At 39.0% G+C, this 24967-nt stretch overlaps 1 protein-coding gene across 1 annotated transcript in view; it reads right to left on the bottom strand.

Moving 5' to 3' along the window:
• The window catches only part of WWOX (WW domain containing oxidoreductase), a 541270-nt gene that overhangs the window by 384212 nt on the left and 132091 nt on the right, over positions 1 to 24967 (bottom strand). The window contains exons 7-8 of the mRNA XM_075715547.1: positions 22750 to 22935; positions 18808 to 19072 (exon numbers count right to left, since the gene is read on the bottom strand). Of these exons, the coding sequence (XP_075571662.1) occupies positions 18808 to 19072; positions 22750 to 22935 (451 nt within the window). The remainder of the gene's footprint in view (positions 1 to 18807; positions 19073 to 22749; positions 22936 to 24967) is intronic.

Genomic DNA, 24967 nt, shown 5'->3' with positions numbered 1-24967 from the left:
GATAACTACACCTGACCTTACAACAATTTACTAAGGAAATACCTGCCTAATGGCAGTGTGAGTGCAGTTTCTTTTACACTCACAACGGCACTGCAAATTAGAGACAACAGGATAAATCTATGACCAGCTCACTAGACACTTCATTAAATCACTGTTCCCTTGCCTTGTAGAGCACTAATAGAATCACAGCCCTCGTTAGCTACTGAATAAAAGATCAATCACATTCTTTGAGAGCTCTTGCTACCAGCTTCCAGAGGAAACAAGGAAAAAAAAGACATATTTAGGATCATCAGTAAGATTCTGAATGGCCTCACTGCAAGTTGGTTAAATTACCTTTTCCACAACTGACTCCGACTGTAATACTCTGAGGAACTTGTTAAGTCTGCTTTCAAAAGCTGCTATCTAATATATGACTACCAGGCCCTGGTCAAAAGTTCATAATGTGCATATGTAAAAAGGTACTAAATTGCCTGAGGGCTAAAACCAGAGGAGTTTAATTGCAGCAAAATGCTGAAAATGGTCTGTTGAGGGTCTTTCTATTGGGATACTGCTGGCACTAGCTGATTGAAGTACAGCACATAAAAGCCTTACAACAATATTTCCTTAAATGCAGCTGAATCTGCTAGCACTTGCTAGTGCATATATGGTGTGCCAAGAGGAAGGGAAAAAAAAAATAAAAGAACCTTCTCTAAAACAAACACAGATTTAAGGATTGACATAATTCATCATTCAAAAGTGTGTGGATAAAAGGAACAATTAAACAACAGTGAATATCTGTCAGTATAAGTCATGTAATCAGCTCCACATGTTGTTACGGTGTGAAATGTAAGTACATATGTAAACATATTTAACTGGCACCCATTAAGATTCACTGCAATGAAAACTGGAAAACAGCTTCCATCGATCTATTTATGACCACACTTGGAAATTTTGGAAACAGTCACCTATGAGACTGAAGATTCCTATACTTAGCCTGAAAGCCAAGGACTTCTTTGGAGTAATTTGAGAATCATTCCTCTAGTTATTTACATGATAAAGAAAAAAAAGGACCGGAAGAAAAGAAGAAAACATTTTTCTCTGAAGCCATTCATAATATCCTTTTTCTACTGAAAAAGAAAATCCCAACAATATAGATCTTTAGGAAAAATTGTCATCAACTGAAAATTAGGAAGAAACAGCAGATTCTTCATTTAATTCTATTACATTTGATTATCTCAAATAAAAGTATTCTTTTATCTAAACAGAAACTGTGAACATTTTAACTCTTCACATAGTGAACACAAGCAGAATATTTTTTCTTCTGTGTGAAGATGCACATGTTGCATTTATGAACATGTTGCCTGAGAATTTGGATTTTGACCATAAACAGTCATCTGAAAAAAATCACAAGTGACCATCTTCAAATTTTGCTCTTTTTGTAGAAAACTCTGTGATTTACTCCTCAATATATTTTTTTTTTATTATCTTGACCAAAACATATAGTTACAAGTATTTAAAATGGCTATGGTGAACATTTCTCTTAACATTTTTTTAATTTTATTTTTACCTTTTGGAAAGCACATTCACATGGAATATTATCCAACATGCTATAGATAATAATTTGAAATTTTAAGTTAAACTTCATTGCTTCTCTGCCAGTTTTTCTTTAGCTCAAGCAGGGCTTGCTGTGGAAATTAAGGCATGTACTGTGCAGGAAATGACATCAGGTCATCCCTTTATAGAGATTGCACTAGGAATTTTCCACACCCCCTTATTTTCTCCCAGTCATGTGTCTGTTGGAGGCTATGCTACAAACTGCAATAATGAATGAATCCAAGTCAAAGCCTTCCTGAAAGAAGAACACGACTCTGCTCTGAGACTGAGGTCTGTCTGAGAAGGTACAGAAAAAAAATACAAATGCATGTGATAGAGGAAAGGTCATCAATGTTCAGTACCATCTGCAACATTTTGAATGGCAAACGTTCATCTATGTATGGATGATCTGTTGCCACTACTTTCTAGATTGACAAGGCAAAAATGTTATCTACAGCACATATTTTGTTCATCTACAGCATGTGTTGTCATGGCTAAGAAAATTATCTACAGCTTTGCATAAAGGTTTTAGTTTAAATACCCATAAAAGGTCTTCAAATACCTCATCTAATATTCTGAAAGACAAAAAAAAAAAGGGCTAGGCAATTTTTTACTTGTACTTGAATGAACATCATACAGTAGATAAAACAGCCTTTAGGCAACCATTACGTGGTAAAGTGGGAAGTGAGCACACTATTGGTAGCACTGATGTAGCACTTGGTAGCATTGGTAGCATTTTCAGTTAGTACCAGTTAACATACAGCAAAGTAAGAGTCTTGGATAGAAACCATAGACAAGGTAACAGGAACATGGTCAAAAGCATGAGAATCAGCAGAGAGTTCAGATCACTTCAAAAGACCTCCACTTTCAGCCTTGGAAAGTCCACACATCAATATCCTGCAGTAGCTTTACAGACCCTTTCCATGGGAAGACCATATCATCTCTGTCTTCTGATACAACAGTTTAGTATCATTATCAACCAAGTCTCGTTTTACAACAGAAACAATACCCAGGCCACTAGAAAGTCTCAAAAGTAAATTCATCTTAGTGGATAACAAAGAAAATTGGTAATTCATTTACCTCACCTCAACAGATCAATTCAGAGAGGTTTGAAAAAGCATGGTTGTAACGCTGACAGCATTTACCGTAACAAACAAACTTTGTGGAAATGACAAACCAACAGTGTCTGACAACCAATGAAGAATGTGGAACAAGCTTTCATTTGTTTACTCTTGACACTCAGTGCTGACACTTTTGCAGTTAGGAAGTCATTCAAATCGGTTTAAAATATGTGCTTGGGAAGAATTCACAAAGATCTCCCAAAACAGAGGGAGAAACAGACGACAAATACTTCAGTAGACATAATGCTTAAAGCAAATAGGCTGACTTCATTCCAGGTCTCTAAGTCTCTATGTCAGGTCTGGACAACCCTTTCTTTCCAGCTTCTGAGCACTACAATATAATTAATGGATGTATCTGCCAGCAGAAGGGAACAGGGAATGGAAGCAGGAGAGCTAAAGTTTTTTCTGATGATGATAGTGAACAGGAATGACCACATAATTTGGCCCAGCCACATTTCATTACCAATTATAAACATTATTTTAGGGGAATAGATTAGCAATTAGATTGCATTTACAGGAATCTTTGCTGCGGACAGTCACAAAGTTTTCTGATGAGTCTTCTGTCCCTTCCTAACAGCAGAAAAAGCATTGAGCTGTGTGTTCAGCTTTGCAGGCCTCGAGTATGCATGCACGGTATTTGATTTTCCAAGACAAGCAATGGTCTGGATTCCGTTCTGAGGAGCATAATTGGCCTTAGCTGAAGGCCATTTAAATGCCACGTTACTGTCTATTGAATAAGCATACATGTAATACAATAATGATAAATTTCACCTTGCCACCAAAAATAAGGTCAGATACTGTTTGGATAAAAAGTCATTTTATATGAAAACATTTCCTTCAGAAACAGAAAGCCAAAAGGAGACAAAAAATACTATACCACAAGTGAAACTGCCAGCTTTGTTGATACTTGTATTGGGTTTGTGTGGCAAGGTTTTGGTAGCTGGGGGGTACAGGGGTGGCTTCTGTGAGAAGTTGCTAGAAGCTTCCCCTGTGTCCCACAGAGCCAATGCCAGCTGGCTACAAGATGGACCCGCCACTGGCCAAGGCTGAGCCCCTCAGCAACAGTGGTAGTGCCTGTGGGGTAACATTTAAAAAGGGGAAAAAAAACAACGGGACACCAATGGCTGCTGAAGAGAGGAGTGAGAATGTGTGAGAGGAAGGACTGTGCAGCCACGCAGGTCAGTGCGGGAGGAGGGCAGGAGGGGCTCCAGGCACCGGAGCAGAGATTCCCCTGCACCCCTGGTGCAGCCCCTGGGGAGGCAGCTGTGCCCCTGCACCCATGGAGGCCCACGGGGGAGCAGAGATCCCCCTGCACCCGGGGAGGAGCCCACGCCGGAGCAGGGGGATGTGCCCCAAGGAGGCTGTGACCCCCTGGGAAGCCCACGCTGGAGCAGGCTCCTGGCAGGAGCTGTGGGGCCATGGAGAGAGGAGCCCAGGCTGGAGCAGGTTTGCTGGCAGGAGCTGTGACCCCGCGGGGGACCCACGCTGGAGCAGGCTGCTCCTGAAGGGCTGCACCCCGGGGAAGGGACCCACGCTGGAGCAGTTCGTGAAGAACTGCAGCCCGTGGGAAGGACCCACGCTGGAGAAGTTCATGGAGGACTGTCTGCCGTGGGAGGGACCCCACGCTGGAGCAGGGGAGGAGTGTGAGGAGTCCTCCCCTGAGGAGGAAGGAGCGGCAGAGACAACGTGTGATGAACTGACCGCAACCCCCATTCCCTGTCCCCCTGTGCCGCTGGGAGGGGAGGAGGTAGAGAAAATCGGGAGTGAAGTTGAGCCCGGGAAGAAGGGCGGGGGGCGGGGGGGAAGGTGTTTTAAGATTTGGTTGTATTTCTTATTACCCTACTCTGTTTTGATTGGTAATAAATTAAACTGATTTTCCCCAAGTCGAGTCTGTTTTGCCCATGACAGTAATTGGCGAGTGATCTCCCTGTCCTTATCTCAACCCACAAGCCTTTTGTTACATTTTTTCTCCCCTGCCCTGTTGAGGAGGGGAGTGATAGAGCGGCTTTGGTGGGCACTTGGCACCCATAACCCACCATTCTGCTATAATTCCTTTAAAAGATGGAAATTCATATACATTGAATTGTTCATCAATTGTTCATCAAAGGAATGGAAGAACTCGACCCATAATTTTTTCTCACAAATATGAAGTCACTGCTCTTGGTGCAAAAGCTGAGGGAGAAGCTCACTTTATACATACTAATTCAGCAAATGGAATCAGTGCAGCTCTAAGACCATTCAGCTTGGGGTAATACCTTGTTTCTTGGCAGTACTAGTTAACTTATTTCCAGTTTACTCATGACATCTTGGCAAAAACCAAAATAAATGTGTTGCGCAGAAAACCTTTATTTTATTGTCATTTAGTATGCAGAAAATAAAAAGTTTTTACATTTATGCCATCAGATTACTAGCAGAATTGTAACATATGTGCCCAGTCCACAAGAGGAAATATGGAAGGACTTTTGAGATGTCCAACCACTCTAAGACTCTGCCTACCCGCTCAAGTGCACTGATATTCAGGGCCTTTTCCCAGGGGAACTGCAATGGAGAAATTCCTTTCCTACGCAGGCACAGCACTGCTCTGCAGAGGAAAGCGGTCTCTTCAGTACTGGGGCAGGAAGCATCAGGACACCCAGTATCCCTTTGCAGATCGTGCCTCTGCTCCGTAATTAACACCATTAGATCAACAGCACTATTTGGGATGGGATGAACTATTCAACATGAGTAGACAATCAGATTCTAAATGACACTGTTACAAAGTCATTATCATAAAAAATTGCCACGACAGTTGTTTTATTTGAAGTGCTAAATTAGTTTTCTTGTACTGGTAGTATTCATCATAATGTAAGTTTGACATTTCAGGACAACATTTTAATAATAATGCTGTTCAGTGGAAAGAAATAGTGTTTTCGGTTTTCTAGCAAAATGAAAAAACCCCAATTACATTCATGAAAAGATTACAGTGACAGACAAGGTAACCCTATGAAAAATATCTACATTGAAGAGTGTTGAATTTAAGTGAAAACTTTAATCCTAGTATTTGCAAGTATTCTTATGCTCTAGCTTGTAAACTTGAAATGTTCTTCAATGTTTTTTGCATAATGGTGGATATAGCATTCAAACAGAAATCAGTAATAATGTGCCAGTTCAGCACAAGGATTTTCAAATCTGTTCCTTTTATATAGAGTTTGGTACTCAACACTTGAGTACTTTCATAACCAGTTAGGCATCTCACCAGCCATTTGTATATGCAGAGTCATCTATTAGAAACAAAAGAAGCTAGCAATGGTGTGATCAAACATTAAAAATAAGCTCACAGTAAGTTTCAACTCCTATGCCTGCTTAACATTCTTCTGAATTAATAGCAATATCCATCTTAAATGCATTAAAGTTGAAAGTACCACCAACAAAAGCAGCACATGTATGAGAACTCCATTTTTGGAAATGTCAACTCTTAAGACAGTACTGCTATAAGAGATGGAAATCCACAGCACTAGCAAATCAATCCTGCATATTTGGGACAAGTAGATCTTGTTTTTCAAGACAAACAATGCCCTCGATATCTCAAAAATTACTTTACTTTTTTATAAGAGGCATCATCCAACATTGCTATCTTTATCTCATTTCAATGTGATGCTTTTGCAATTAATAAAATTCCTCAAATACCTTCTGTAGATTTTTTTGGCATGCACAGAAGACTGTGCTATATCCATAGTTATGTCTAATAACTGCAAAAACATATCACTAAAATAATGGACAGAATTTGACTTGATGTTTATATTTACTGTCATCCTCCTTGCTAAGAAAGGATTGATGCTACTACTCTAACAACTTCCTAGAAACAGCAAAATAAAGAGATTGGAAAATCCAGATGACTGAAGTACTGTAAGTCTTAAAAGAAACTTTAAAAGCTAAGTAAATCCAGAAATTTTATAAATCCTCGTACAGATTATTGCAAAACTAATAAGTACTGCAGCATTTGCTGTGCATTTTTACACTGAACTAAGCATGATAAATTCAGTAGTATGTTCACTTTCCCCCCTGAAGAGAATGAGTACATTCTGCCACTTCATCACGAGTAAATCATACAAACTCAGGCCATATAACGCATAACAAAACATGGAAACATTTTAGTATTTCAACTGGCAAATGGATTCAAGCAAGTTCTCTTTTGCCAAATCTTACTCCTCTATTCTTAAATGTAATTCTTGAATAATATAAACATTTAAAACAATTCTTCAAGACATTACCTTCAAGGTATTTAACATACAATCATACATTTGTGCTTTCTTTCTTTTTTAAGGAAGGTGAGAAACCACAGACCTAAGGACTAAGACAGTAGGTTAAGAAAAGGAAGAGGAGATGCGGAAGGGCACATCATCTATCTCACACTGACACTGGCAGTAAAACCTACATAAATTTAAGGACAACTTTTTGGTTTCATTAATTTTTCTTGAACATGTATTCCCTCTTTCTTTCCTTTCTTTAGAAACACATACACTCCTACCTAGAAAGAAGGCATAGGAACAGTAGAAAAATTAGGACTACAGTAGAAAGAAGTTCAGGATTTGAACAGTATCTAACTCTAGCGTTTTCAGTAACTCTCAGAGGGTGATACACAATGGAAGCTACTGAACTACAAACTACTAGTGAATATCCAGTGGAAAAACTAAACACACTCCCTAAGACGGTCTCATCAACCACAGACCTATTTCCCTCCACACGGGAATCTAGCCAATGCTACAAGCTGGCCAAGGAACATCCTGCAGTTTGAGTCTTGCCTTTAGAAAAAAGAAAATTACCACACTCATATCCGTAACACCAAAAAAAACCCCAAAACCAATAAACCCAACCCAGTAAGTTCCCTCACATTTTCCTCAGGAGGAAAAAAGATACCTATATATACAGTAAACTTTGGAATAAAGAACTGACAAGAACTAGAAACTCTATTAGTATCACAGTGGGATACCTCCCAAAAGCCTAGAAATATGAATTTTCTATACATACATGTACATTTTCAATAGCTTTCCTGGAAGGAAGTTTTTAGGAACGTTAATTCAGTTACGCAGTTATCATGTCCAGGGAATGCCAACATGATGATGAATGACAAGTCACATGCAAAAAACAAACAGATGAATCACTTCTTCAGGAAAACAGACTCTTACTGTGTTCACCTATCCAGAAATATGAAATATATTAAAAACCCAAGTATATTTTTCATTTTTTTAAATACGTACACAGATAGGTACATACACACACCTATATATGTAAAAATAGTGAGAATACTGAAAAAACATTATGTAGTACTCTGCATTTGATATACTGTATTATTTTTGGACCTTCCAAATATACTTTTTTAATGACTTTGCTCTAAAAGAAGGGACTTTCTAGCTCAGATTACTTGGACACTCTTACTGTTTACTCTACCATCTTTTTTGTAAAGTCAGAAGAGATTTCCCTGAGAACTTCAAATAAATAAGATATCCAGCTGCACAAACACTATACATTCTGTTAGATTACTTTGGCTTCCTAAGGAATATTTTACTTTCTCTGAATGTAAATGATTAAAGAGAATCCATCATATGAAACTGATTGGTGAACTGTTTAAAGTGGTATGGCACCTCTTCAAAGATGATATAGAGAGAAATGAAAAGACCATGTTATGATAAAGCATCTCAGATATCCAAGGAGTTCTAGGGAAACGTTAATGTAACTAAGCACTGCATCTCCCAATTAAGAAATAGTATTTAAATTATAGTTCCATAAAATAGGATCTCCACTGCATTTTTTTTTAAACAATTTGGCATTTCATCTATTCTAAATACGGCCAATAAAAGCTTGGGGTTTCCTGAACATCTGTCCATTCATAAACAGCAACTTCAAAAAAATGTAAGGAAAGATAAACCATGTTCTAGAATCCACAAAATGTATATTGCTCTGTGAGTTATGTTCACAAAATGACATGGGCTAACAATCTTCAATTATGTAATTTCATTATTTTTACCATTTACCATTTTAAATTTGGGCATAGGATTTTAACTTCTAGAGGTCAAAGAAACAAAAACTAAACTTTGTCCAAAAACCTTGCTTTTGCTGAACTTTAGATGTGTGGATCAGCAGCTCTATTTCCTAAAGAGCTATCTAGAAGGCCTAGTATCAGCAGACACGTATGTGCATATAAAAGACAAGGAAGAAGGAACTATGAGGAAAGAAAAGATGCACTATTACCTTATGACATTGCCATGTCAAGTGACATGGATAAGAAGGCCTCAGTTCAAAGTTTAGTGATACAGGAGGAGTTTGAGTTTGATTCCTCCTCATTTAAGGAACAAAAAGCAGATTGACATCTTTTTAAAAAATCACAGCCAAAAAAGATTCCGTTCTTGGACTCTAAACTCAGTAAGAAACTTGATTTGAGAGAATAAAATTGAGAAAGTAAAAAGCACACTAATAAAGCACAATTACTTCTTACAGCCATTAGTTCATATCCCCCCCACCCCTCCATCATTAAGGTCTTGTCGCAGCTTCTAAAATTTGGCAGATGGCAACAGTTTGTGGAACCCAGATTTGCCATCTTACATTTTAACCCACATGGGATTTGTTTTTCTCATTTCGTATCATTCATAGCACCATAATTTCAATAGCTGAAAATATCTGGTTCAATTGAAGTGCCTTGTATAATTTGTGTTTGGCTGTGCTTAATTTACTTGCTAGCTGTACAGCATACTAGCTATGTCTGTCCAAAAAGTTAAAAATCATTAATTAAAAAGAGGTTTTAGGGACTACTTCTTTATAAAAAGTGATTAGAAACTCACTGCTAGCTAACACTTCAAGTTTTATCACTACGAGTATTTGAGACTTTCTAGAATGCTAGCAACAGATCATTGGATCATTATAAATGAACTACAGCGCATTGACTCTGCTTTTGACTATAGTTATCTCATTCATAAAAATGTTATCTCTATTACTCTCTTGTTATTAAAGAAAATGAATAATCCTGTGATTTATGTGCTAGCTGGTAACTGAGGAGGTCTGGATGCTATTGTGTTATTTACAACAAACTGTCCAAGTGACCTTGCTGAGGCACACAGATGAGAGACTGCGGGGTCACAGGCAGGGCTGAGCCGCCTCATCTGCAGTGGCTGTAACCGGAGGGCTCTGGGGTGCAGCGAGGGGCACCCGGAGGGCTCTGCAACAAACCAAAAGCAATGGAGGACTTCAGGGCACGCTTGCATCTGCTCTTCAGCAATGCGCGGTAATTTCAGCCAGCGACTGCTAGCTATGCTACAAAGTCATCACAGATTAAACCCTTATTAGGCAAAAAGTACAGGATTATTTCTACAAAAATCCTTTTTGTTTACTGGACCTTCTTAAAATAATTAATATAACAATATGCTAGCATAATCTGAAGACTGAGGTCAGGTTGGATGGGGCTCTGAGCAGCCCGGTCTGGTTAAAGCTGTCCCTGCTCACTGCAGGGGGGTTGGGCTAGATGACCTCTAAAGGTCCCTTCCAACCCAAAGCATTCCATGATTCTATGATTCTATGACTGTTTAAGAGTGGGCGTAGGATAACCAGTAGCAAAGGCAAGAATTATTGCCTTAGTTTGGAGATACATTAAGAAGACCTAGGCCAGCACGTATCATAAAACTGGTTTAGATCATAGCTGCCGTTTTCCTAAATTAACAGCCACATGTTTGCATTAGCACCAAATAAATGCATGAAAAAAGGTAGAGGCAATCTGTTTCAGTTTTTAAAAACATCTTCAAGACTTATAAGTTCACTTGCCTGTTTATACAGGAAATCGCTAAATTTTAACCTAGATTATTCCCAGCCAAAGTTACTATTGTTAGCCAAAGATAGAAAAAGAATATGAACATGTACATTTACTTTTTGTTTTATCCAGCCCAAATATGTAATACATTCAGAAAAGTTCCTCACTGTGTATTTTCCTTTACATTCTCTTTCCCAATCTATTATTTTTAACAAAGCTATATGATAAATGCTTTCCTGTTTTCTTAGCAATGCTTGTCAAAAAATATTAGATTTATGTAAACTACACAAGAAATCTTTTTTTGTGTGTGGCCACAAAACCAGAAGTGTCACAAACCTGTTCATAACTGGAGTTTTAACATTGTATCTATGTGGCAAAGTAGCTTACACCCACTTCTGAGAGAGAAGAACATATTTCTAATCAGTCAGGAGAAGGAAGAGAGGCCAAGAGGTTGTACATATAAATCCAGAATATTATCTAGTGCTGCTATTAGCTATTTTCTTCCCTGACAAAACAGAATAAAAACATGAAAATAATTTTTCGCAGAGCACCATGAAAATACAGACTCCCATAAGGAGAAATTTTCATCCTACTTCCACATCTCTTTGTAATATTTGACACTGAAACAAAGAATATCTGTACAGCACTATGCAAAATAAATGCAAACACACAAGTCAAAAAACCCTCAGTACCTCAGAATTTCAAGCATTTTGAAAGTACTGAATTTCACTACCTAAGCACATAAAAAAATCTTTTTTTACAGTCTCTTCAAACTCATGGTTCTAAATTTTAGTCATCTTTGCCCATGGAAAATCGATACCTTGCTTGTTTTCAGTTATTGCAGTAGATAATCAATTTCTGCAGCAAATAAAACAAATGATGATGTTTCAGTATGAGAAAGATCTCAAGAACACACAAGGATGAGGCAAATTCCTAATAGCGAGTATAGGAATGACAGAAAAACAAAGGTAAAGGGACAAAAAAAGGCTTAATATCTTGTTCAGCTGTTTCGGTCAAACTGCAACATCTTGCCTGTCACCCAAGCACCTCAACGCTCATAATACAACCAAAATTTCCTTCCTTATGGCTTCTCAAATACATTCTGAGCAGATCAATGCTGTGTAACACCTCAGAGACACCATGGCACTTCAGCTGCAGTTTAGCTCCACAAGTGATGGTGAGTAAAAGAGAAGGCATAAGAATAAGGAAAAAACAGGAACTTGAAACCTTCTTTGGAGGACTGCAAAGGGAAAAAAAGTACAGTGAAGGAAAGTCTGGGACTTTCAGACAAGAAATAAATTATGGATGCATCATACCAGAGTGCAAAACCAAAAAAGATCTACTTTTAAAACCTTTCATTAAGCACTCATTATTTTATTTGTAAAGCAGCTTATACCCACAAATCTGATACCCCCCATTATTCAATAAGAAGGTCTGTTTCTAGACAGTGTAGCAATCTGAACCAAGAAATGAAAATAACTGAATGCAAGACTGACTTTCTGTAAGTTTCAGAAAGAGAGATTCTGTTCTATGCTGTTAACTACCTATGAGGGCAATCTTTTTCAGATTTCAGAGACAATAACGTAGCAGACAGGGCTGGATGTGAGCTTGCACAGATTAGCATTTGTGGGCAATTCAGACCTGTATGCAGACATTCCACAAGGTGTATATATAGCTTACTAATCCAAGAAAGCTTTTTCAGGCTGAAAAATAGGGAAATATAATTTTTAATTTCAAATTCTAATTGAATTACATGTAATATAAAACATCATGGACCAAATGTTTCCCTGCCTTGCAGCCCACATACTTGGCAGGGCATTCTGAAATTCTGCAAGGATCTAGGGGGAGAGGAAGAAATTCCTTACTTCCTCCACAAAACTATAAGACCTAACAGAGCTGCTCCACAAACAGTTGTGGGGGTGTGCTGGACACAGCAAATTCCATGACCATTGCTGCCCCTGAGCACTGCTCTGCACGCTGAGACCCTGAGCTGTTCTGTTTGGCACACGGATAGGTTTTCATAAAGACTTTCCATTCCTGTGGTGTAGGTTATGGGGGACAGATTTAATTTGCCCTCATATTTCATGATACATTTATTTTAGCAGGAAGTTAAAATATGTATCAGTTAAATGTAAGTTTGATAATAAACTAGCTTATATTACATTTTATTACTAGATAGGACACAAATTCTAAGTGCATAGAAGAATTTTTGCACCATCCTTCCAAAATGATTAACAACTACTTTGGAGGCATTTCTTTACCATCTTATTACAACCAGTCAAAATATTCTTCCACATATGCCTTCTTTCCTTTTACCCAATTCAGGCGATTTTAAATAACTGCATTCTGCAAGAAAGCGTATACTATCAGGGTTCAATAAAATAACTGCCCTTCCATGTTACTAGAGGTACAGTCCACAAACCTGTGTGTTAAAAAAGAGAGCTGTTGCTTAGCATCGCTTTAACATTTACACTTTAGGCATTAATCCATAAAACAGGAGAATTGCGTATGTGATTTATATGCTCTCTACAACTGCTAAAATCCAGTAGTTAGTCCCCTTTCACTTGCCCTTCCTCTTTCACTTCCTGCCCAAAACTCAATTTGAGAAAAGAAACTGCCATTTTGATGAAATCTAAACTGTGAGGCTCTTTTCAAAAAGAACTGCCGGTTACTTTTCAAGAAACCCCAGTGCATTTTCAGGAATGTCTTAGGGAGGAAATAGAGGCCAAATTCTACTCTGAAACACGCACATACCCACCCTGCCCATGACTGCTCTTGGACTTGAACATGCACAGCTGAGGGCAGAATTTGGCCTGAACTGTGAATTCAGTAATGGAAGCCAACATCAACTCAACACAGCCCACACAGATCTTTGGACAGCAAAAAATGTTTACTTAAGGAGGGAATACTATCCGCAGCTCTAAGGGTTATTCCAGCTTCTTTAGCAAAGAACAGGGGAGAAAGAGAAGAGATTATGAGACTGCAGGGCCTCTTTTGGGCTTCTATCAAAAGCAAACAGATGTGATCATTAGGTAGGAGAAGCAAGTCACTCCTATAGATGCAGATTCATTTCTTGCCAGAATAGCATTTCTGAGTTGATGTTAGGTGTGAGCAGAAATCATCACATGAAATTTAAATTTAGACACTTCCAACATATGGCAGAAGTGAAACCAGTGAAGCAGTTGTAGGCACAGGGGTTTCCTCCTACCCATATGAGCATTGCAATACATGCCAACTGCCTAAAACACTCTTGGGATAATAGCAGGATGACAAGAATTCATTGTTTTATGTAAATCTAAGACATGCAGAAGACTTTGGGGGCCTTGAAAATATTCCTTATAATTCTCAATAGCAAATACTTTAAATACAAAATCCAATTCTGAAAAGCGACTATCTTTGGGGGAGGAGGGAGAAATCAAAGAGCAGTTCAAGTATCCGTCTCTTACACAGTGAAAAAGTAGGGGCAGAATGGTCTTACTGCAGGTAATTGACTGTTTAAAGTTGACAGGTTGAGCTCTTCTAGTTTTAATTTATATCTCAGCAACAGAACCAATGTTTTATTCCCAACCATTAAAAGGGGGTAACACATCTGCTAAAACTCTAGCACAATGGCTGGCTTTGCACTGCAACAGGAAATGTAACCCAATAGTCTCAGAACTTCTACAAACCCTAGCTATTTCTTAATGTAAAAGGATTTGAAAAGTCAGTTCACTGAAACATCTGTTAAGCTCTTGCTACTCTAACACATGATATTCTTTCTGCTCTGTAACCTGCCAACAAAAATATTTGGTTCTATGTAAGACTATCACAAGTGTGTGATAATGGCACTCTGCTTCTAATTTTATATGCCATTGTACACTCACAAAATCACCTGGGGGTGACACTAGATAACATACTCAGTCTAAGCTCGAAACTTACAATAAATGTATTTCATTTTAATCTTGTATGTAAATAGAAACAAATCAGACGGGTTCTGAATGACTAGCAGTAATTGAAAACAAAAGAAACAACTTAGTCAAACCGTTCTTGAGCCAACTTTCGAGAAGAGAAAGAAAAGGCGAGACGGGGAGAGCGAGCGAAGGAGGAAAAGAGAGACCGAGCACGAAAGAGGCGGGGGGGAGTAGCAAAAAGGCCCAAGGAAACAAACCCCTAAAGCCTTAGATCAAACCAGCTAAGCATATGCGTGGCCTACGCAGTTACTTTCAGAGTTTCTCTTCCAATCTGTTATTTACAGTGGCCACTTGTTTCTATTTACATTTAATTATATTATAAGCGTCTGCAATTTACTGAGTAACTATATAGCAGTAAGTAAAAGAGAGGCCCTTTGAACATTAGTAGAGCTACAGTTACTACAATAATAAAATGGTAATTTATTTCTAACTATTGCTTTCTACAAAAAAAAAAAGCCCCTTGTTCTCCATTTCTGTCTAGCAAATCCTTGTAGGTTTTAGAACTTGAAAAGAGGTGGGTGGGAAAAAAGGAACAGTCTTTCAGTTTCCAGTGCTCTACTTAACAAAAGTACTTCCTGTATACCTATAACCATCAGTGATTTACATATTGCGTTACGTTTCAAAAGCTGACCAGCCGACTCTCTGTGAGTCAGCAGAAGACTTCACTATAACCAGCACAAACATACCATAATTTTTATGCTGTATGCACTCATAAAACAGGTTTGGAAAATGTGAAGTTGCATTTCTTCTTGCAGTAAGGTATGACCATTTCCAGAACAACTAAAATTACGCCTCTAAAAGCCTCACACTTGAAAGACAGACCAACCCTATATAAGTAAGTTTGTTCTTTTAGGAAAACCAGATTCTAAGTGATCTGCAAATCTCTTCTTTAAGCAGAAACTTAAAATAGACTGAACTCATAAAGTGTCCTAATTACTGAAATTAAGTCGCCGTAGTTGCAGCAAGTAACAGCAAACAGGTAAACAAGAGCGTGATATTAGAATACTGATTCTCAGTGCTTCAGGGAATTGGCTAAAACCAAACAGCTACTAGCAGTGTTTCTAATCTAAATTCTGTCATGCTGAATATCCCAAGTGCCACACGCCAGAGGCTGCATGACCTCTCCCCAAAATGACAATTCACAGTATGCAGTAACATGCATTTCTGAAGAAAATACATCTTCATCAACCAAAGTGGAGCTATTCAACATTCAAGAACTGAACAACTACATTAAAAATATATATTTCAGATACGCAATGTATATTTCTTCATTGTTGGAAACAACATAATTACTGAACTGTTATGATTTCTAGTAAGTAAACTTTAAATGGAGGATTTTATAATTACCACAGAAAATTATGATAACTGAGCCAAAGGCATGAAGACTAATTTCTCAGTAGCAACTTGCAGCCAGGACAGAACATAAGAATTATATTGTTCTGGAAAAAACTAGCAGGGAAACAAAAGTGTTTTCTAATTTTCTCCTGCATCTAGCTTCAAAGTTTCCAAAAGATCTGAAACTATGAGTGTTATTCTGAGATATCCACCACTTTCAGAACATCTAGCAAGTCTATCTTTGTGAAACACAAATTAAAGATGTAATTGTTTTTTAGTAACAGCTTTTACTACAATAATACAGAAAGGATCCAGTGAGAATCAGGTATGTGCAGCTGCAGTCTGTGTGTGTGCGTGCGTGCGTGTGTGTGTGTATATGTGCAGGTATCTATACAGACTCCAGGAGCCTCTACAGTTCAAAACATAGTAAAGAGATTTAAGCTGGCTCCAGAAGGCTTAGGCTCTCCACGTACCACTATGCTGTAGCAGTTAAAGCTACTGCCTTGGAGATCACAACTGGTACAGGCATACCTGCATGCACCTTGCCTGAACTGATAAACCTTACCTCTCTCCATACAACCTTGACACGGATCCCCCAATTCCAGTTATGGACCCAGCTCAGCTGCAACCACTTTAAATCCTGCTGCATCATGCTGCATTGTGCAATGCAGACATCCTTGGAAAACACAAGAACGTACAGTTCACAACCTTGGGACTGCAGCTTTAAGCTCTAAGATACACACCCCGCACCCTGACCAAAACACTCATCTAAACTCTGCGTGAGCTGCCACAGAAATCCTGAGAGGAAGCCCACAAAAAGATCCTCAACAAAGTCTATTCCAGGTTGGTGACAGCACAATCCCTAAAAAAGAAGCAGCAGCAGATCATTTGCTCCCTACAGATCTTCAAATAGAAAAATTCTTACACTGATGTTGAGAATTTCAGCTCAGCTTGTTTGCATACCCAGGAAGGGGCACTTCTCTAGTTTTACTGGCAATCGAAACATTGGTAAGGTTCAGGGGAACATAACAATTCATATCCAAATCAGTTATAAAACTGATGCTTACCCTCAACCCATACCTCCATCACAACATTCAAATAACCTCAGTGAAATACGTACAAACATGAAGGACTTAGTGAAGTGATTGGGCTTGGACTAGAGTGCACTGTTATTCAGTGCTGGTATTTTTTGTACTATATTTTGTATTCGCTTTTATGTACCACCCATAAATAAATAGATAATATAAAAAAATCTATCAGTTGTTTTAAAGAATTCAAAATGAACTTCAGTGCTTTATTTTGTTCCTTAGAGGATGAGATTATCTGAGCAACAAACACAAAAGGTTCCTTTGTGAAAATATGTCAGAGCAAATAAAACTAACAATTCATAAAAGTTCCACCGACTGGATCCTGTTCATGGGACATTGATAACATTCACTTATCCGTTCTCAGGAGAAGAATTTGTTTTACAAACTATCCCTAACACAGCACGGACATGGTTTTAAAGGTCCTGGTCAAAAAACATGCTGTTGAAAGATATTATTACTTGTCCCAAGGTGCCAGAATGCTCACTTACCAATCTCATGGGCATAAATAGGTTTTGCTTATGTACAGGCTGCAAACTGCAGGCAGAGGTTAGACGTGCGACGGCTCTGCTGACTGACACGTTGTCCGTGCACCACACTAGAGTGTTCGTATTTTTGCTCCACAGGTCTTACTGAAGAACCAATATTGTTCAAGAAGCTGTTCATTTTTGGACACGTAAGCAGAGTTTTAAACACGATAAGATGTGCTTTCCACTTACATTTACCCAGTATAAATTAAGATTAATCTCATTATCTCAATGATAATGAAATGTACAAGCAAACTTTTTTTGCAGCTATACATACAAGTTCCACCACTGATTTGCTCAGCCACTATAGGTTAGCGGTAGATTAAGCTACTTAAGGATGGATCCCTCCGCCTCAACAATACCTTCTCTGTTCTTTGTCAAAGAAAACCAATTAATTTGGTCTGTATCGCCAGCTCAGGGAGACAGTAAGTTACATTACACCACAACCACTCTTGTCAGTTGTGAAGTCTTCTGTAAAAGGGGCCTGGTTTGGGCTTGAACAAATTGCCATGGCTAGATGACTTCTGCAGGGGTATTAATCTTTTCGTTTCCCTGATTCATAGCTGCAAATATTCAAGGGAGACTCCCTCTCCCTGCTCCCCTTTTGGGAGTACCCTTCTTTGTCAGTGAATAAGGGATGAGAAACAGTCAATAAGGTTAAAGGAAGCCAGTTCTCAAGGAAGTAAAAGTTATCCTCTGCCTGAAAAAAGACTTTGGACTTCTTGTAAGTAACCTGGGTCAGAGGTTCAAGGGGTCAGAGTAACCCCTCCAAGTGCTGGAGAAGCTGCAAATTCTTGCGTAATGAAGCCTCATAATGTTGGCTATGAAAGAACTGCGTAGGCTTTCATTATGTCGTGGTCCCAGTCTGAAGTCCAATGGAGACAAAGGGAAAACACCCATTGCCTTCAGTGCTTTGTAAGAATCAAGAAAATTGTTGGGTGATTGTTTTTTTTTAAAATATGAATGAAGGTGCTTTTACCACTGAAAGCACTTTCCCTCAGCCACTAGTAACGTCTGTAGTATCTTTTCTAACTAGGGCATCTGTTTACATAAAAAATGCAGTCAAGCATATTCCACTTAGAAACCAAAGCAATTTTTTTGATGTTTTACATAAACTGAGCACAGAAATAACTCTAAACTATCCCATACCTAAGATGTACAACTACCTTAGTCACAGTGAAAATCATACATTCAAACAAGGAAGTCATGCACTCCATCTAACAAGGTACCTTTACTGAAGATTGACAAAGTTTATCTAAAATGGTTGAGGAACCCTTTTCTAGAGCGCTATCTTGGCACGATGTCTGCCATTAAAATCAGGGTCATAGTTATAAAAGGCAATAGGTCAAAGCAGATACATACCATACATCTGGAGTTTTATAATTTTACTCCCCTGACTTGAAAAATGAAGATGTGTAAAATACTGTTAAGTCATTCACTTACCATGGATTTGGTGAAAGGTCGAGCCAAGGTAAACAGCAGGGTATACACCCACCAGTTACGATGAATGGAGGAGTACATCATATTTCCAGGATGGACTGAATTAGACGTCACCCCATGGGGAGAAAGGCGTCGGTTCAGCTCATTGGAGAACAGTATATTGCAAAGCTTGGAACGGTTGTAGGCCAACATAGCCCAATACTCCTTCTTAGATGGAGAAAGCAGGCTGAAATCAAGTTTTCCAGAGGAGTCTTTAATTTCTGTAAATCTAAAAAACAGTAAATATGCCTTAGATACCCCAGAGTTAATTTCGCTCTCATTAAGAACAACATAAAATGTAGACAACAGAGTAGAACTTGGCCAGAACCAACATAAAACAACAGCTTATTTAGTAGCTGAAAGCATCTACTGGAAATTGCCTGAGACCTAAGGAATAGTCCCATATACTATGGCAGTAAAATTAGTGAATAATTAGCAAAAGCAAATGATAAATAAAAACAAGTCAAAAAAAAGGCTTTAATGATATAAAGGCATCGTATGTAACTTACAAATTACTTTATTTTAAATCCAAAAAAAGATTTTGCCAGAGATCCATGAAAGCACAATCAACCTGGAGGAAACAATGTAGGATAAAATAACTCTGCGTTAGAAGCAGAGAAAAGCTTTCCTTTCATTTCCCCTTCTTCCCTTCTCCTGATTATTTCATCCAGTGTTCACATACTGCACACTTTCATTTAAGTGTTCAAGTAACTATGGATGAGTCTTACTGCCTCTTAGACTCTTTTTTAGATTAAAAATTGATGAATATAAAGGGGTTATAACCTTGGTAACTTGCCATCAATAGTCTTATATGTTTAAAAGATAAATGTAAACAAAGCCAAAATGAGTTCTGGCAGAGTATAATGTTTTTAAGTATACCCATGGCATGGCTGAACACAAATCAAAGTAACTAGTTGATGTTTTTTAATTGGGTCTGACAGAGTCATTAAACACCAGCTGTTTGTTTCTTTCCTTTTTTTTTTTTTAATAACAAAGTAGTGAATGTTCTAAAGACATTTAGATGAAGAAAAGGAAGTTTCCACATACCATTTTCCCCCCAATTCTTAAAATTTGATTTATCAATTTACTGGTATATCTTAATATTAGAAAATAACACTACATTTGGTTACAGATCTACGTTTCATTCAGAAGAGCTACTAAAAATAAAAAGGATTTAGCAAGCTCTTTTTAATACTCAGTTTTCAGAATCAGCTGGGGAGAACAGGGATAAACATAATTATAGTACACACTAGAAAAATGTTTTAAAATATCTTTACTAATTTTGCATCTCATGCCCAGAAATGAAGAGATCAGCTGGAATTTCTACATTCATTCTGCAAGCAGAATTATAATACGCTCAGAGAAAAGCAACTACAGTGTTTGAACTCAAGAGGAATCCAGCATGTTCTATATCTTGCAGAATTAGCCCTTCAATTTCAACAACAAAATTTCTCTTTTATAATTTTCAGTTAGATAAAATACATTTCTGAAACTAACAGGACTATTCTGGGAGGATTTTCCTATATTCATTCCTCAAGTAATCATTTATGACACCAGTATCTATAAATAGGTTTATGACACCAATATCTATAAATAAAATACTTTGTGTATTCTGTATAACGGAAACACAGCGGCATATTTTGAGTGCAGTCCTGCAAGTGAGCTTATGTGAGTCAATCTTACTTATGTCGGCAATCTCATTGAATTCAGTAGAATAAGGGCTGTACAATCAAATTAACAACACAGAAATAAAGACAGAAAGAAAGTCAGCCTACTTATTATTCTGATTTTAATATGAAGTGCTTAAAGTGCCCAAAAGCTTAATTTAAACAGAATTCATTTGTGCTGAATCCAGAGAAGTAACTTGAAATGAACGAAGAACCAGAGAGGCAAATAAATATTTTGCCTTGGAGCAGTCTAGTATAATATTTTCTGCAAACACGGGACTTTATTTTTCCCCTAACAGGGGGTCTTGACTCCAGCGAAAAGATCCAGCCAAGGTTTATGGAAGTAATTAGATACCAACACTTCTGTTTTACAACATAGTTTAAGGCTGGGAGTTCTCAAGTAGGTCAGAAAGTACTACTACCCATAATACCTAATGTCTAAACTAACTCCTTACATCAACTTCTTGCCATTAAACAGATTGGGGGGAAAAAGCACCACTATTTACAATGATGAGTTTAAGTGTTAAGATATACATAAATTAAGATAATACATAAATTGGACCCCTTAGAAAAAGGCAAATTTACTAGTTGTGCTTATTATTTTATTCAAACATAGACTGTTACTTATTTTTTGATGGGCTTCTATAAACCCTGGCTGATCTTACTGAGTTAGCAATGAGCACTTTAAAAAATGCTTTTGAAAACACAGACAAAGATGTCCAAAGATGTGAGCTCTAGTTACACATAGCACTTAATACAGTGTAAAACAAAGATGTCATTTAAAATACTATCAGAGATACGAACTTACAAAGGGGAACAAGCAGCTGACAATTCAACATAATCTCTCATTAAATAACAGCTCATTTATACGTATCCCGTTGTGCCCTCCACATCTGGCAAGTGATTGGAGTTGGCAGATTTATTTCTAGAGCTATCTTGCCCGCCCCGCAGTAGCCTCCCTCACTCCTAACAGGACTCTGCTACTTGCTTTCACAAACCTGGTGTGATTTGCAAAGATAAGGATGTCCAGATTTTGTTACTACCTAATTACCAGACACTTCATGTCTTTTAACACCGGGGAGGATTATTACTGGCATTTTCTATTGCTTCCTTTCATTTCAGCCATCATAAATTTAAAATGGTAAAAGTAAATCTATCTGCAGTGTGTCATTTATACCATAAGCCCCTGTGTTTGGAAGTGATAAAGGTTTCAGCCCGACCCTTGGCTGGTCTCTCTCTACCAGGTCCCTGGGGTTACATTTTATGGAAACATGATTAAAAAAATAAGCTTCATTCTGGGTCACTAAAACATTTCAGAAATACGAAGGGGGGAAAAAAAAAAAAGCACTCACACATTCTTCCTTTTGGTTTGCTAGAGCTGTTACACATGACCAAAAGTGAAATAGAAATCAACAGTACTGTTTAAAGCTGGACATTATAGGTCTAATCCTGCAGTCGCTGAACTAAATCAGAAGGCAGTTTAAGTGGTTTGTGCCCACAAAAATTCAGAATTGGGGCATGCATTTTGCACAAGGAACTTTATTTAAATCAAATCCGTCTTTTCAGTTATTAACACAAACACCACAAGCATTTCTGAAATAAGGCAAACCTCATCAACATCTTTTTTGCCAACTGTACTTCTCCTGGCAGTAGAAAAGACGAGCATCTAACATTTTAATTAAAAAATTCACCAAAAGAGGCACGGCCAGATTTCTAATATGTATTAACTACACTACTTCCCATTTTACAATTATACAGCTAATGTCTGCATTGAATTCCCTAATTTCTCATTATAAAACAATTGGATTTCATCTAGCAGTTTTTAATTGCATTGTTTCTCCTGCTAAAATAACTGCACATTCTTCTTGGTAAGATGTTGAAGTTGTTGAATGACAAATCAATATAGGTCATGCCATTCAGATTTAATCAATTATTATTCCATCTTCTCGCAAAATCAATGAGTGGTCTGAAATGCGGCAAAAATCTGCATTCATACAAAGAATGATCAAAAAATACCTATATACTGTTATAAAACTAGAACACACTTTATCCATCAACAGAGCCAAATCCAGTAACATCCACAGACATTAGCAATGCTTCTATTTTTAAAAAGATTATTCAAACGCAAATGCTTTAGAGCAAGGCCTTTCATTTTCAAAAAGTTTTGCAGTTCTGCCATAACTGTTTTATGCTCGAAGGATTGCAGATTTCAGCTAAATCAAAGGTAATGTTCACCAACCTGTGTGATTCGGAGGACACCATCACAACCCTAGCAGGAGCCGACCGGCGTAAAACGTCTTCCAGAAGCTGGACGAGATAGAAATGTCCCAAGTGGTTCACCTGGAAGGTGGATTCCAGGTCATCCTCCGTCAAGCACCAGGGAGCACCAAACACGGCAGCATTGCAGATCAGTATGTGAAGAGGTCTGAATAATCAGAATTATTGAATAAAATTGAATCAGGGAAAAGAAATCTCAACAAAATACACGTAATTACATTCCTGCGTGAACTGAGCCAAGGTGTCTTGCAAGTAGGCGCGAAGGCTTAGGCAGCGGCGCGGCTGCAGGGTGGTTTCTGTGGGAAGGAGCTGCCCTGTGCTGGGCACGGCCACTGCCAGGTGGTTCTGCAGCGGCCCCACCGCAGGGCACAGCTGAGCCCCTCGCTGATGCTGGTGGCACCTCTGGGAAAGCATATTTAAGAAAGGGCAACATGGCACGCATCAGAGAGGGGTGAGGGGAGAAAAGTGGAAAACAGCAGCGTGAACAGCACGGTGAGAGAAGGAGGAGGGGGACGAGGTGCTCCAGGCACCGGAGCAGGGATTTCCCTGCAGCCCGGGGAGAGCCCGCGCGGGGGCAGGTGTATCCCGAAGGGCTGCAGCCTGTGGAAGGACCCAGTGCTGCAGCAGAGGAAAAGCGTGAGGAGGAAGGAGCAGCAGAGAGGAGCTGTTGTGTGCTGACCACAACTCCCCATCCTCCTGCACCGCTCAGGGTGGCAGGAGGTAGAGGAGTTAGGATGAAGGAGTGAAGTTGAGCCTGGGGAAAGGGGCAGGGGGAGGAGGGAGAAGAAGGTGGTGGTTTAATTTTTGGTTTTATAGAATCATAGAATCATTTAGGTTGGAAAAGACCTTTAAGATCATTGAGTCCAACCGTTAACCTAGCACTGCCAAGTCCACCACTAAACCATGTCCCTAAGCACCACATCTACACATCTTTTAAATACCTCCAGGGATGGGGACACAACCACTTCCCTGGACAGCTTGTTCCAATGCTTGACAGCCCCTTCTGTTGAGAAATTTTTCCTAGTATCCAGTCTAAACCTCCCCTGGTGCAACGTGAGGCCATTTCCTCTCATCCTATCGCTAACTACTTGGGAGAAGAGACCAACACCCACCTCACTACAACCTCCTTTCACCACAACTCTTTGGGCCCGGCCAGCCAGCCAGCTTTTAACCCAGTGAAGACTACACCTGTCCAAGCCTTGAGCAGCCAGTTTCTCCAGGAGAATGCTGTGGGAAACAGTGTCAAAGGCTTTACTAAAGTCTAGGTAGACAACATCCACAGCCTTTCCCTCATCCACTAAGCAGGTCACCTTGTCATAGAAGGAGATCAGGTTAGTCAAGCAGGACCTGCCTTTCATAAACCCATGCTGACTGGGCCTAATCGCCTGGTTGTCCTGTTATGTGCCGTGTGATGGCACTCCAGATGATCTGTTCCATAACCTTCCCCAGCACTGAGGTCAGACTGACAGGTCTGTAGTTCCCTGGATCCTTCTTCCGGCCCCTCTTGTAGATGGGAGTCACATTTGCTAACCTCCAGTGAGCTGGGACCTCCCCAATTAGCCAGGACTGCTGATAAAGGACTGAAAGTGGCTTGGTGAGCACTTCTGCCAGCTCCTTCAGTACCTGTGGGTGGATCCCATCCGACCCCATAGTGGTACAGCAGGTCGCTAACCATCTCCCTTTGGATTATGGGGGCTTCTTGGATTCTGCTCCCTGTCCCTGTCTTCCAGCTCAGGGGGATGGGTACCCCAAGAACAACTGGTCTTACTATTAAAGACTGAGGCAAAGAAGGCATTAAGTACCTCAGCCTTTTCCTCATCATTTGTCACTATGCTTGCCCCTGCATCCAATAAAGGATGGAGATTCTCCTTAGCTCTCCTTTTGATTCTAATGTATTTATAGAAACATTTTTTATTGTCTTTTAGAGCAGTAGCCAGATTAAGTTCTAGTTGGGCTTTGGCCCTTCTAATTTTCTCCTGCATAACCTCAAGGCATCCTTGTAGTCCTCCAGAGTTGCCTGCCCCTTCTTCCAAAGGTCATAAACTCTACTTTTTTTCCTGAGTTCCAGCCAAAGCTCTCTGTTCAGCCAGGCTGGCGTTCTTCCCTGCCAGCTCGTCTTTTGGCACATGGGGACAGCCTGCTCCTGCACCTTTAAGATTTCCTTCTTGAAGAATGTCCAG

The sequence above is a fragment of the Pelecanus crispus genome, chromosome 8 (assembly GCF_030463565.1).
Source record: "Pelecanus crispus isolate bPelCri1 chromosome 8, bPelCri1.pri, whole genome shotgun sequence".
Taxonomy (NCBI): Eukaryota; Metazoa; Chordata; class Aves; order Pelecaniformes; family Pelecanidae; genus Pelecanus; species Pelecanus crispus.
The sequence above is the reverse complement of the archived record's forward strand: the minus strand, read 5'-3'. Positions and strand labels throughout refer to the sequence as shown.